At 45.5% G+C, this 13,929-nt stretch overlaps 1 protein-coding gene across 1 annotated transcript in view; it reads left to right on the forward strand.

Moving 5' to 3' along the window:
* Positions 1 to 9,195, forward strand: part of FASTKD3 (FAST kinase domains 3) — an 87,935-nt gene extending 78,740 nt beyond the window's left edge. The window contains exon 7 of the mRNA XM_085606099.1: positions 8,357 to 9,195. Within this exon, the coding sequence (XP_085462225.1) occupies positions 8,357 to 8,455 (99 nt within the window). The 3' untranslated portion in view covers positions 8,456 to 9,195. The remainder of the gene's footprint in view (positions 1 to 8,356) is intronic.
* The last annotated feature ends 4,734 nt before the right edge of the window (positions 9,196 to 13,929 follow it).

Genomic DNA, 13,929 nt, shown 5'->3' on the forward strand with positions numbered 1-13,929 from the left:
GGTCCCCTCTATGCCGGCTTCGTAGAGTCTTTATATTAGAGTGTCACGGTCAACCATGTCAATGGCAGGTAAGAGGTCCAAGAGAAGTAGTGCATCAACCCCGTTCCGGTCAACTGTGTTCTTCACGCCATCCCAGATGGCAGTGATGGCAGATTTTGTGCCTCTTCCTGGTCGGAATCCTGTTTGGAAGTCTGAATGTAAGGACTTATCTGCAATGAATCGTGGCATCTGGGCGAATGCTGCTCTTTCTATCAGTTTACCCAGGAAAGGTCAGTTTGAAATTGGTCTGTAGTTGTTAGGGTTAAGTGGGTCTAGGTTTGTTTTCTTTAGTAATGGACATATGTATGACTTTTTGAGATCTCCTGGAAATCTTCCGGTAGTTACCAAATTGGTGATGATTCTTCTTACTGGTGTGGGACCAGAGGTAGTTAGAAGAATTGCCTTGAAGGTTTGTGGTGGACACGGGTCAGAAGAGCTGCTGGCAGGCCTGCTTGCTTTGACCAGGTATATAAATTAATTATGTGAAATTTGTTGGAAGGAATAGAGATGCTGGGTTAGCGTACTCTTGGATTGTTGTTTTCGAAAAGCGTTGTTGCTAGTGGTTTTTCTTTGTTTTAAATAGGAGTCCAACGTGTCTGCTTTGGTCGTGTAATGATTTGCCAGTTTGTCTGCGAATGCTTGAGTCCTTGGATTAGCACCTTCTAGGCAATTTATTTTATGAAATTCTGTGGGAATTTTATAGAATTCTTTATTTGCACATTTAGCATTTTGAATTCTGTCCGAATAGTTTTTTTTTATTCGCTTTTTTGATTGCGGACTTATATAATCTGTTAAGTTTCTGTAGGTGGGGGTCATGGCTTAGCCTCAGCCGAAGATGACCGCAAGCTAGCTGAGCTCTGCTCAGTAAACTAACATCGCCCTAATATCCAAACTTAATCTGTAGTCCCCTGTGTACCGCAGAGTGTGGGGGGCCGGGAGGCTGCACCCTCAGAGGTGTGTGACGTGCTGTTGACACCGCTCCTCCTTGCCGGAGTCGTCTGGGCCTTTCAGATAGCGTTGACTGGACGGATGGCCGCTGAGCCGGGGACCTGCTCCAGACATACAGAGAGAGCAGCGGTGCTGCTGGGCCTTACCGACGGCCGCAGTGACCGCGCAAAGGCAGCGGCGGTGAACTGGGCTGAGGCGGTGGCCTCCATAACTGAGCGGAGCTGACCGACCACGAAGAGAGAAGGCGGCGCCTGCAGCAGGTAGGAAGTCCCATGCTTAGAGGCAACCGGAACTCCGGCGAAGAGCATTGGAGCAGACCTTTGAGATGCTTGTTGTCGGAGCCTAAGGACATGGCAGTAACTGTTGCGCCCAGGACCTCCTGTGGCTGGGGGCATGGTTGGATCAAGCAGGACCAGGAGGTGGCCTCCTGGAGAAGGATTGGCCTAGAATTAGAGGAGGCCAGAAATCTGGTGCAGGCTAACAGGCCTGGGGCGGCGACATAACTTGGAGGTTGTGAAGTTCCTATGATTGAGCATGAGCTGAGAAGAAGATTTCTACATTTTACACTATATATGACTCCTGGAAGCTGTCGTAGTGAGGAGGCCACGAGTGATGGTGTGGTGATAACCTGGTTGAACAGTGAGCCTAATTGGTACATCCATAACACTGGTGGGATGGCAGACCTGCTAGGGCCCTGTCTCAGAGGCGTGGTCAGTGGTACGGGTGGGCTCCTGGCCTGGGCTGTGGTGGTGACGTTGTGGGTTCTGAGAGCCGTCAGACGGGTGGTGTAAGAGAAGCTGAGCCAGAGTCCACCACAGCAGTTCTGGAGGAGGTTCCCAGGGGGCCCCAGACCAGAAGATCGATCCTATTATAATGGTGAAGCCCAAGTGGCCCTGGGTGCCCGAACGAACAAGATGGACATCAATGCGGTTCGGAAAGCCATTTGGGCACTGGACTGAGGCGCAAGTGAGAAACCCTCGTTGGAGGCAATTATGGCAGCAATTAAAGATGTGAAGGGCACCTTGGAGCTTAAAATGTATGCAGTCAAAATAGAGGTCAACTTGATTAGAGCAAACCTCCCCAAGTTCAAGGAAAAAGGTCACAACCGCACAGGTCCAAATAGCTCAACTTCAGTCCCCGGCGAATCATCTGGAGACACAGGTTCAGTCCTTAATGCAACAAGCCGCGTCTTTAGTGGTAAAGCTCGAAGACCAAGAGGAAGGGCAAGACAGAATAACATTAGGGTGCTGGGTGTGTCGGAAGGGGTGGAGGGCCACAGTGTGGACCTTTTCCTGGGGGTCTTTATACTGAACACTCTACGACCTAAAAGATTATCCAAGATTTTCTCAGTCAAAACAGCGCACCGGGCACCAATGCCCCCGCCCAAACCTGGTGCTCCTCCACACACAATAATCGCTAAAATCTTTAATTATCGTCATAGAGATGCGATTATTCAGGTTGAAAGGGCAAGGGGAGATCTCCACTATGAAAATACTCTGATCCGCTTCTTCCCCGACTTCACTCAGCAGGTCCAGCGCCAGCTACGCAGCTTCGAGGCAGTGAAGAAAGAGCTCCGGGAATGTAACTTAAATATGTGATGCTATTTCCCACGAAGCTCCAGCTTGGTAGTCCAGTTGCCGGAGGAACCGTTGGAGTGGCTGGAGTGTTGGTGTGTGGCAGGCCGGAAGGAAGGCAAAGGACCACAGCGTGCTCACAGGGGACAGCCCCAGGTCAGATCGGCAAAGGAGTTACTGGTGAAGCAACAGGAGGGAAAGCCTCCGGACACAGTGTGAAGCACTGTTTGGGGTGAAATTGCTTTGTTGTAGGGCTATCCTGAAGGTAGGACCGACTGACCTAAGGCTCTTCGCAGAAACAAAGACAATTGCTAGGTAAAGTCACATGAAAGGAGTTCCCTGTGCAGAGAGACACCTACAGACATGTTGATGGTGGCTCTAGTCTAGACATTAGAGACCAAGGGGCTATGAGGGTTACAGTTTGAAAGAACAGGGGTGTAGGCTCTGTACATTTCTTTGCAGGTCGTCGCGGCGGAGCTGTCACACTCCTTCTTATTGTTAGTGAATGTTATTGTTGGGGCAACAGGCGCTCTGCAGTTTGGAAGGGCAGGAGAATGCAGGACCTATCTAGCAGGGTAGGAGGGTGGGGGGATGGGTGTTGTAGTTTGGGGATGTTGATTTCTCATTAGGTTTGGGTATGGTTTGATAGCACATGCAGGTTACACCACTGGGTCTAGGGGGCTGGAATACTGTGTAGGAAGGCACTGCCTTTCAATCGAATGAAAACTTGGAATGACCCGGCGGGGCGGTATGTGGTGGTGAGTGGCCAGTGGGAGCTGAGAATCCTTAACCTCTGTTCGATTTATGTCCCGCCAACGCTGCAAACCCCCACACTGGTTGTGTTGGGCCCATTGCTTCTAGAGCTCCCAGAGGGTAGGCTGGTTTGGGGGGGAGACCTGAATGATATGCTTGATGTTATGGAGAGAGTTGCATCTGGGCCCGTTGCAGGACTTCCTGCTGGGGATGGGCCTGAGCGATATATGGCATTATCACCACCCTGATGTTAAGCAATTTACCAATATGTCAGCGGCTCATGGGAATCTCGCCCGGCCAGACAAGCTGATTACGCAGACACATAGCCTGGGTGAGTTTATGGGGGCCGTAGATGTAGTGCGGAGGAGTATCAGATCATTCTTCATTGAAGGTGATACTGGAAGGCCCGATGAGAGACTGTCTTGTCCCCTAGGATTGATCCGTGGTTCCTTAAAAGTTTCTGTATGTGAAGTGTTTCCTGATTTATGTTTGTTTTGAAAAAGGTGTGTTGTGTAACTTTCTAATTTTCATTTTTATCTCTGATATCTCTGTATTTCTCCAAGGTGCCTGTTTTCTTTTGTCGTTCTCAGTGGTATTAAGATATCAAAATCTTCTTGTAGCCACTCATAGTTTGTTAACAGAATTTATTGTGTCTAGATCCGTACTGGATGTTAGTTGTGTTTGTAAGTGTTCAAAATTTAGTTTTTTCCACTGCTGATAGGTGGATACGCGTAAGGTGGTTTTAGGTATGTTGCTTTGTGTTTTTTTTTATGTTGGAAAGCAAGCAAATGGTGGACTGACAATGTGACTGGAGTAATTGTTTGAAAGGTAACTAGTTCTGGATTTGCAAAAATGACACCCAGGATGTGTCCAGCGATGTGTGTGGGTTTGTGGACGATCTGATGTAGGTTCAGTGCGTCTAGGCCAGTGATGATTGTTTTTGAATGGGGCTTATTGGGTTTATCAAACCAAACGTTTAGGTCACCCAGAATGCATAGGTTGGAGAGTAGTGTGATACGGTTTGAAACCGTTTTTAGAAGTGTCTAGAAATGTTGCATTGCTAGGTGGAGGTCTGTAAAGGAGCAGGAATGTGGTGTAGTGTTGCATCTAGTGAAGAGGGCCTCACAACCTTAATGTCTGCTTGAGCACAACAGCTAACCTACCTCCTCTTTTGCCAACACGATTTAGTGTGATTGTTTGATGGCCTAGAGGAACGGCTTCATGCAAGACTAGGGCCATATCATCTCCCAACCTTGATTCAGTTATGAAGAGTAAGTCAGGTTGTGTGTCAGTGAGAAGGTCATGGATGTGATGCTTGTTTTTAGAGACTGATCGAGCATTTAGTAGTAGGCTGTTTAGAGAATGTGCTTTGGTGATGGTGTGACTTATTTTTGTAGAAGTGAGCAGTATTTTGTGGGCTTGTAGCCGGTGTGTCGTCAGTGCTGGTATTAGCTAAATGAGCATAGCAATAGTGTAAATGTTAGGTATCGTGTTCCTCGTTCAGCAGGTTAAGAAGGCATTTTGATGGGTCTGCGTGTGTAGGTGGATGAGAGTGATTTGCTGAGCTGTGTTGTTTTTGTAGAGTAGACTTGTTGTGCAGTAGACATTGAGATTCAAAGTTGTGAAGAGTGGCATGTTGCTTATTTTGTTTGCGTCTGTTTAGGGTGAAAGGTGTATGAGTTAATGGTGGGGGTGCAGCATGTGGGTCATGTTGTAAGGTTCTAAATTGTCCAATGGATGAGAGGCGGTTAAAAGAAAGTTGCTGTGTAGCTGTATATGTGTTAGGTGTGGGGGAAGAGGGAAAATTTGGCATTGGAGTTTATTTATGGTGTGTATTATTTGTGTAGTCAGGAAGATAGGAGAGGGTATAGGTTTCCAGTCTGTGACGGAAAGTATTATGAGGTGTTGTGTGGGGGAGATTTTGCTGTGCTGGTGTGTGTGTTGTATTTTTGAGGGGTACTGAAGGGTGGGGATGATGTATTTGTTTTCTGAGATGACTTTGTATGTAAAGTATTGTTGGCGAGCCGAAGCTGCAAGGTAAAGGGGGTGGTGATGTCTTTTGGAAAAAGACTGTATGTGGTGTGCGAAAGGGAATGGACAAGTTTTAGGAGTATTTGTTTTAGATTGGATTGCTAAAAGAGGTAATATGTTTGGTGCATCATAGTGTAAGCGTTGTGTGGTTGTGTTATTGTGGCAAAAAGAAGAGAAGGGTGCTGGTGGATGGAAAAATGGAACGCTCTGAACCCTGATCTTAAATAGCCCTAATGATCAGGTGACCCCTTCAGCCAGTGGGAACCCTAGCCCTAACCAATCAGAACACTAGCCCTAAGATCAATAGGAGACCAAGCCCGTCGGTCCTAACAACTAATCAGAAACTAAGCCTTAGGTGCAATAGAAACCCTAGCTATGAAAAACAAACAAACAAACCCTAAACCTATCCACCAATCGGAGCACTAGCCCTAAACCCTATGTCCAATAGAATCACTTACCCAAGGACCAGTCAGAAACCTAGACATCATCCAATCAGAACACTAACCCTAAGCCCAATAGAAACACCAGATACAGCCACTAATCGGTGCACAGATGTAACGTCCAATAGCAGCTTATATAAGGTGCATGTGTCCTCAAGCACAGGCTGCTGGGCATGGAGCTGGGAGCTGCTCCTCAATTCATAATCTCCTCGGAGACAGACGGGCCCAATCCACACTCTGGAGTTCTGTGGGTAAGGGCCTAAACTAGGCCTTTAATGATACTGCTTTTCCAACACCTAAACAATTCACCCTCCTAGCCAAAAAACGAGTGCTACGATCTCTTTCTAGCATAGTTTAAAACTCTTAGAGCAGATTACTGCAGTCTCCGAGCAAGCTCTGCTTTGGTGTATGTCTTGTTCATGGTGGGGGAGTTGGGAGGGGTAATCTTGTTTCACTCACTTACTAAAATAAAAGGGAGCTAGGGGTGGATTGCTTACACACAGGTCTGAGCACTAATTAGGGGAGAAACTAGGAGGCAAAATCAAGCAGTCACAGGCAGATCAAAACAGCTAATTTTCAGCTACAAAGCCTACAAACAAACCAGTAAAATTGAGACAGTCATGGCTGGGTTAAACAGTAGATTTTGAACTACAAAGTTCACAATGCAACAGTTAAATTGAGGCACGGGCAGGTAAAACGTAAAGTTTAAACTATCAAGCCCACAAACAAAACAGGTGAAAATGAGGCACTCGCAGGTAGAGGAAAATCGCTTTTATAATTTTCAGGAAATAAACTGCTCAAAGTCTGTCTCCTTACCACCTCCTGGTCCTTCGTTCACTGCAGTGTTGGATAAAGGGAAGCTGCAACTCACAAAATGAAGGTGAATGTATAATATTTATTTTGTCCACACATTTTATGCAGAGAGTGACCCAGACCTGCAGAATGCCACTGACACCTCATTAGAGGGTGGAATAGGGAGAAACATGTCGACCTTCGCCAGTGGATATACTTAACCCCACTTCCTCTTAAAGTACCACTAGGGGACACCATACATTTCAGGAAGTCCACCCAGCAGGTAGTTTGGATTGAGCCTGTCTGTCTCCATGGAGATTCTGAATTGAGGAGTAGCTCCTAGCCCCCTGTCCAGCAGCCTGAGCTTGCTTATTGGCTCTCTAGCTCCCAAGAAACCCTGAGCCCTCCTCTCACACCTGCCCAGGCCCCTTAAGGTTTGCTGGGTGAACCCCTAGTTACCTGCATCTGAAGAATTGTAATGTCAGGTATATCCATTCCCCTGTCATTTGACAAGTAGATATGAATAGAAGGAGTTAACTGACAACCATTAATGTCAAAGATTGAAGCTAAAATTAAGAGTAAACTATGTGTGTATTGCTTCACTTGTACGTTCAAATGTGAAGTGAAAAATGCGCGCACTGCAAACTGAAAAGTGCATGTTAATGCTTCAAACAGTATCTCACAAAAAATGTTTAATAAAGTACATCCTCGATGTCGGCGTCTTGGGTCAGGAATCTGCTGGAATATATAAAGAAGACAAACGTTAGTAACCGAAACATATAAGCATTTCTGGAGCTATATGTCGTTAATTTTATTAATTCTCTCAGGCTTCCTTTCATCATGCAGGTCAGATTGCATGAATGTGCATATAGAACATAAAGCGTAAAAATGATAAGCATCGGAGCAAGCATGCTGTCAACAGCTCTATTATACCCACGCCCAGTCTAATGAAGAATGTGTTATGTGACCATACATAAAATACTAGAGGGTATCAGTAATGATTACGCGTTTCTAGTATGAAGTCAAGACCTTTGTTTATTCACTGTGGCCGAATGGGGATGCTCCACCTCAAATCCAGATATGTATTGGTAATGAAGTGACAGCTCTACGGAAAACTTCTGATTAACGTTCTGATAATAATATGCTTTGAGTCAATTGATTTAATGTCACAAATGGCTCAGATGTCAAAAGCAAAACGGGATTGTGTGCTCACTTAAATGCAGTCTCTGTCCCTGCATTATGGCTTCTCCGAACAACGAGGATATGCGATTCTTTGTGCCGGGCAGGTATTTATTAGGTGTCGTTGTCTAGGTCACTGGCCCCTAGACCTCAGGGGAATTGTAGTGCCCAGTCTGGCACATCTTACAGTCACGTCACTAGTTTGGGTGCCACGCTGTGTTTTCGAACGGTCTATGCACTTCTTACACTAACTCACAGCGCCAACATGTAACATGGGCAGCCCGATTTTGTGAAAATGAGACAAAGAGCCCCCCACCCTATTCCCGCTCGATACTTCACTTGACACAAGCAAAGAGTGGATTCAGTTTGCGGCCGATGCAACCTCAAGAATAGTGAAAGCTCGTGAACTCAGCCACTTACAACCTACATATTATATAGTTCTGAGTAAATATGTTGCTAAGAGAAATAAAAGATGTGCGTCCCTTACTAATTGTTCGCCATAAGACGCAATACAAGAAATAGATTATGGTTATATGTTGTCTATTTAAAGAAAAACGCTCCTTTGTCATTTTAATACATTTCTTGTTTTGTATCTTCTAGATTCCCTTCTATGAATTTGAGGTCTTAAGAAAAAATGAGGACATTGTTGAGTACTTGCACAAGAAGATTTTTCCTCACACTTTCAGACTTAGCTGGTGACATTGTAGCTCTGAAGGATCTCGCAGATGAATGGCAAAAGCGATCTCCCGTGTGAAGACCTCAAGAGCGTGACGTGCAGCTGGAACACAGTGTAGATGTGTCTTGGATGAGGAGGAGTTAGTATAGATCAAATCCAAGCATCGTATATTGTTTCACAATTTTACTGGTGCGCCTTTATCCATCAAGGACACAGGCCTTTTCTGGGGCATGCACATTGAGATTTATGTATACTTATCCTTTATTCCAAGCTGAAGTTTCAAAAAGTGCAGTGTGACTGTAATTGTGTTATTTGGAAAGAGCTTTTACCAAATGCCTGCTGAAAGAAAGTATTTCTCTAGCAGTTAGACTTACAACCAAGATCATGTTTGACTTGAATTGCTGATTGCTGCCCATCGCCAAATAAGAATGAGTGGCAGCAGTAATCCACTTTTCTTGGGCCATTTTGGAGTCTGACAACTCTGGACATGGAATGCCATGCTTTCCCAGATTTCTGTTTCCAATGTGATTATTCTGATATACAAGAATGCTGCCATTTTATGTTTAGCTGCTTCAGCAATAGGACTTAAAGCTCTTATCGCCCCTACTGTCTATAATACATTTTCAAAATGATAGACTTTTGGGACTTAAAGTGTGTCAATTCTGGAGAAAAGACACATGCAGTACGTTTTCATGCTTTGCAATTGGAATCGTTTATTAACTGTAACAATTTAATAAATATTGGCTCTGTGAAGCCTCCCTAAGTTGGTGACCCGCTGTAAGCATTATGTAACTGATGCATTTTTGTGATATTTCTACAAATGCCCATTAAGGCTTTGCAATTAATACACTTCTAATTTGTGGATATATTCCCTGTCCACAGACCCCAATGGTAGTCGTGCTAACCATAGAGACGGTAAATTGAAAAGGGAAAGACACGACCTCGTTGGTGACTGTTCTAAAAAGATTGTCCATTGCACCTTTGCGATGTTGCACTATACAGAACGTGCACTCGTTTCCCTGAAGAACACTGTAATTGGACACTTTGAGTGATATTGGTGGACATATTTTGCACTTTTGCCACTAAAACTGTAATGGTTATAGGTGTACCACGAAAGCTAAAAGTTTATAAACATAACCCAAGTAGAGAGGTGTCCATCAGTAGCTCCACACCTGGCAGCCTGAGCCCTCTAGTCTGAAAGTGTAACGCCCTGAACGTCTCAGGATCGTTTAACAGACACGATAATGAGGACGCAACCACTTGTGAAGGGTTAGTTATTTTAATGAAGGCAAAAATAATACAAAGAATAAACAAAAGTTATAGTCACTGGAATCCTCCAGGCTAAGTACGTTACCAGCCCACCGCACGGATGGTCCTAACCGTCCTCTGCATATACGCCGATCCCGGCGTATGCCAACAGAGGGCAGAAATGAAATGGCCGACAATGCCAATCGGTAGGCTGTGAGGGGCACGAAGAGTGTTGGGGAGAATCGAGGAGTCAGGGAAACACCCAGCCGGGGTCTCTACCTGAAGGGAGCAGCCGCTCAACCTCTTCCTCAGACTGCACCGGGACGCGGAGTCACCTCCTGGTGATGCGTCACCGATACCCCAAGCAAAAGCAAGAAGACTGAACCGAGAGCAGCCGCTCGATCGATCCTGGGGACTTCCGAGTCTGTAACGCGGCAAACACCTCCTGGTGTGCGTTACAGCTGGCAGTCCCTGTATCTCAGGTCGGGCTGGGAGTTACGACTCCAACCAGCAAAAGCGCCACTGCGCTTTGACTCAGCCGAGTCAAAGAAACGAAGCTCAATGGTTGACCGGTAGAGCTTCCAGGTCCTTCACAGGTGACGATGGGGCAAGACACGGCCCAGGGAGTAACGACTCGACCTACCTCCGTTCTTGCCTTACTGGAGCACCACTCCGGAACACTGCTCTTCACGAAGCAGGTACGTCGGTGTAAACACAATATCCGACAGCGTTGTACCTCCCGGTTCCTCCCTTTATAGGGCGTGTTTTCCTTGAGTTATGTAACAGCTCTCCTGTTTACATAAGGGCGTGTTTTCCTTGAGTTATGTAACAGCTCTCCTGTTTACATAAGGGCGTGTTTGCCTTGAGTTATGTAACAGCTCTCCTGTTTACATAAGGGCGTGTTTTCCTTGAGTTATGTAACAGCTCTCCTGTTTACATAAGGGCGTGTTTTCCTTGAGGTATGTAACAGCTCTCCTGTTTACATAACCTCTCAACCGCTAAGCATCCTGGGAGATGTAGTCCGTTTTCGCTGGTTACCGTTTTCTTCCCCTCGCATGACAGGAATTCTTGACAGAAAGATTATGCTGCAAGATTTCTGTGTCATTGCATTATATTGGCTCTGCTCCTGCCTTCCCTGGGTTTCTCATTGCTGCCAAGCCAGCGGTATCCTAAATACCATGTACAGTGGAACACTTACCGTTTGCGATTCGTTTATTCTGCACAGAAAATAATTTATGCCCCTTCAGCTTGTGAGATGGTGACAACTAAATCATATTTATGAATTCATCAGCAAGTAACATCAACTTTTTTTTATATCTGTGGAAGGATGTTTTAAACTTCTAGTGAAGGTAATTCATATCCCCTCAAATACACCTTTTAAATACATTCGTAACTCACATCACTGAACGATAATGTGTGGAAATACAATTGTTTTTGCATCTTCTTTCATGAATGTAATGCGCATAGTTTAATCTTGTCTTCTAAATTTCAGCATAGCACATAAGCTTGCTTTCATAGAAGCCATTCCAAATTTAGGAGAATACACAGTTTAGCTTCTGCTCCTCATTCCGTTGTAAATTCCTGTGAATGAATCAGCTGTGGGTCTGTAAACTTGTGCCTATCAAGGCACCACGACAAAAGCCCCTGCTTGACCCTGGTATGCCCTTCATTGAAAGAAAAATGGCCAGCACCAAAGGAATAGAAGGCAGGCACAATATTTAATGCATAGTGCCAGGACTCTATTGAGTCCACTTCAACTTCTCTCGTGAAGAAGATAAACGGGAGGACTCCAATGCAAGGGAAGGGCCAAACGGCAAAGCTGAGACTCATCTGTGTCCAACAAAGGATGTTTGACAGTTGGCTCTTTCCACAGTAGTTGAGACTGTTCAATGCCAGAAGTCACCCTTGACACCGGAAGACTCTAGAAACTGAGGCACAGAGCCTCGAAGCAAAAGGAAACAGGCCAGCCTTTGGCAACTGGGTCAAAGCTGAGTACAGCCTCAACTCCTACCACAAAACACCTTCATCAAGATAAAGGGAACCAGCCTGATACTAGGCAAAGAGAAATCTACATCGACCAAGTCACTGGATATATTGTCACCAGTTCTCTTTAAGCACAGGGCCACCTCAGAAGAAACGAAATCTCTCCTTGTAGGAGGCTGCTTCAGAGAAGCTTATAGTCTTCTGCATTCACCCGGAAGAGGAGGACGAGACCCCATCCCAACACCACAGCTTCCCCACTACATTCAGACTGCGATCAAGATCACTCCAAAGATATACTGCTTCCCTACATCATGATTCAAGGCCAACCCATTAACAAGTAGGCATTTGGCACAATTACTGGGCTGACCCTCGAGGTGACTGCTCCTTAGAATAATACTATGTTGGCACTACTTCACCAACTGATAGGTCTGCTTATCATGCAGTAATATATTTGAGGCCCACCATAACTGGCCCATACTTGTGAAAGATGACTTTGTTCTTGTAGAAACTGTGTCCAAGACTGAATACCATACAGTTTCATGCTGAAGGCTCAAGAAAAAGTTCAAGACTTCACCACAAGACTTGTTTTTCTTTTCTGGGCACGTACCACCAGACTCTTGTCGTTCACACAGCTTGGTAGAGGGCCCTTAAGCAGGATGCAGATTTTTATAGTCCTAGGTTGGGCATGACAGCCTTGGTTTTTTTCTTCTCGTAAAGATGTCAATCTGCTCTCACCAAAAAATTACAACTATGCCAACATTTGCTAAACAACATAGTCAAGCGACAACACCCCAACCTCAGCATCATTAGACTTTCAATTTGACATCTGAGGGTTTAGAGTTTAGATATCAGTGGCTTCCTCAAGAATTCAAGGATTTTCTAAAGTAACGTAAAATAAGGGCATAGACAAGATGGTGGCTGGATGAGTCGTAGGTTGCCCCTCTAGCCTGCTGAAAGGAGTGATTTTTGCCGCAAGTGTTGTTCCAGGTTTCCTGAAAACCACTAATGTGACGCATGGTGGACATCCCTGTTGTTCGATGGCAGGTGATTGGGGTGAAGCTGGGATCCTGGCAGAGGTGAAGACAATGGGCTAAACAGAGGCCTACAACATGGTGCAGGTGCAACCCATGGGTAGTATGCTTAACCTGGGGAGCACCAGTGAAGAAAACAATCACAATAGAAATGCCTGATACTGACAAATACAGACAGAAGGAGCCGCCCTGGCAGGAAGAGCAGGAATCGCCATGAATCACCACAAAGGAGAAGGAGCAGGATGCAGACACTGGTTGCTCTCCAGGCACAGCAACAGATGACGAGACACGTGAGAAAGAACTCAACAGAAGAGGACTCATAAAGAGTGGATACGCCACCCCCAAAAAGGTATAGACAACAGCGCCTGAGGGAGCCGAAGAAGAACATTATAACACTGGGGAAAATCAGACACTGAATCTCCCTACATGTAGTGGGGTGAGGCCAAGCCCTGTGAAGTGAGTGACCCAAAGATACAGGCAGAGTAGATCTGGGAAGTGAGTGACGCAAGGGTACAGGCAGAGCAGACCTGGGACCCTATGCCGCCGACATGCTGCTGGCTGACTTCCTCCCTAGAGGGGTGGAAGAGAACTATTACACTCAGAGGCAAACAAGAAGTAGACTCCATGCAAAATTCAGTCTGTCAAAGGTCCCAGCATCCCACCAACATTTAGGCAAGTGAATCTAGGTCAGCGAGAAACTTTGCCACTACATGAGTCAGCATGCTTTGAAATGAAGCTGACCCCAGGCAGTTTCTAAAAATAATCTATCAAGGCAGCACCCATAGTCCTAGCATACAGGAAGAGTAATTGAAGTGATGACCTCCTCAAAGGAAAAGATAAAACAGTAAAAGATATACTGCTGAAACCACTCTCACAGTTGACAAACACACAACACAATTCAAAACAACCCAGAATCATGTTGTCACATCTGTTCTCCCTAGGAGATAGTGACTCTGAGAGCAACATTACAAAGAGATTCCTGGAGGATCTGTTCCAGGAGTTAAGATATGATTGCCTTTTACCACTGAAGAAGTGCAAGAAGACATAAAGTCGAAAGTGACTTCAGTCAACTAGGTGATTGAGTGTTCTCCCTTGCAGAAACAAACAATAGCAGATCAGAAGAAATGCAATTTCTTTGACAAGAGGTCCTAGCCCTGAGGGAACAAAACTTGGACCTCCAGGACAACATGGAGGATCTAGAAACTTGTTCCCATAGAAACAAAATATGGATTAAC

This window comes from Triturus cristatus, chromosome 5_1 (genome assembly GCF_964204655.1).
Source record: "Triturus cristatus chromosome 5_1, aTriCri1.1, whole genome shotgun sequence".
Classification (NCBI taxonomy): Eukaryota; Metazoa; Chordata; class Amphibia; order Caudata; family Salamandridae; genus Triturus; species Triturus cristatus.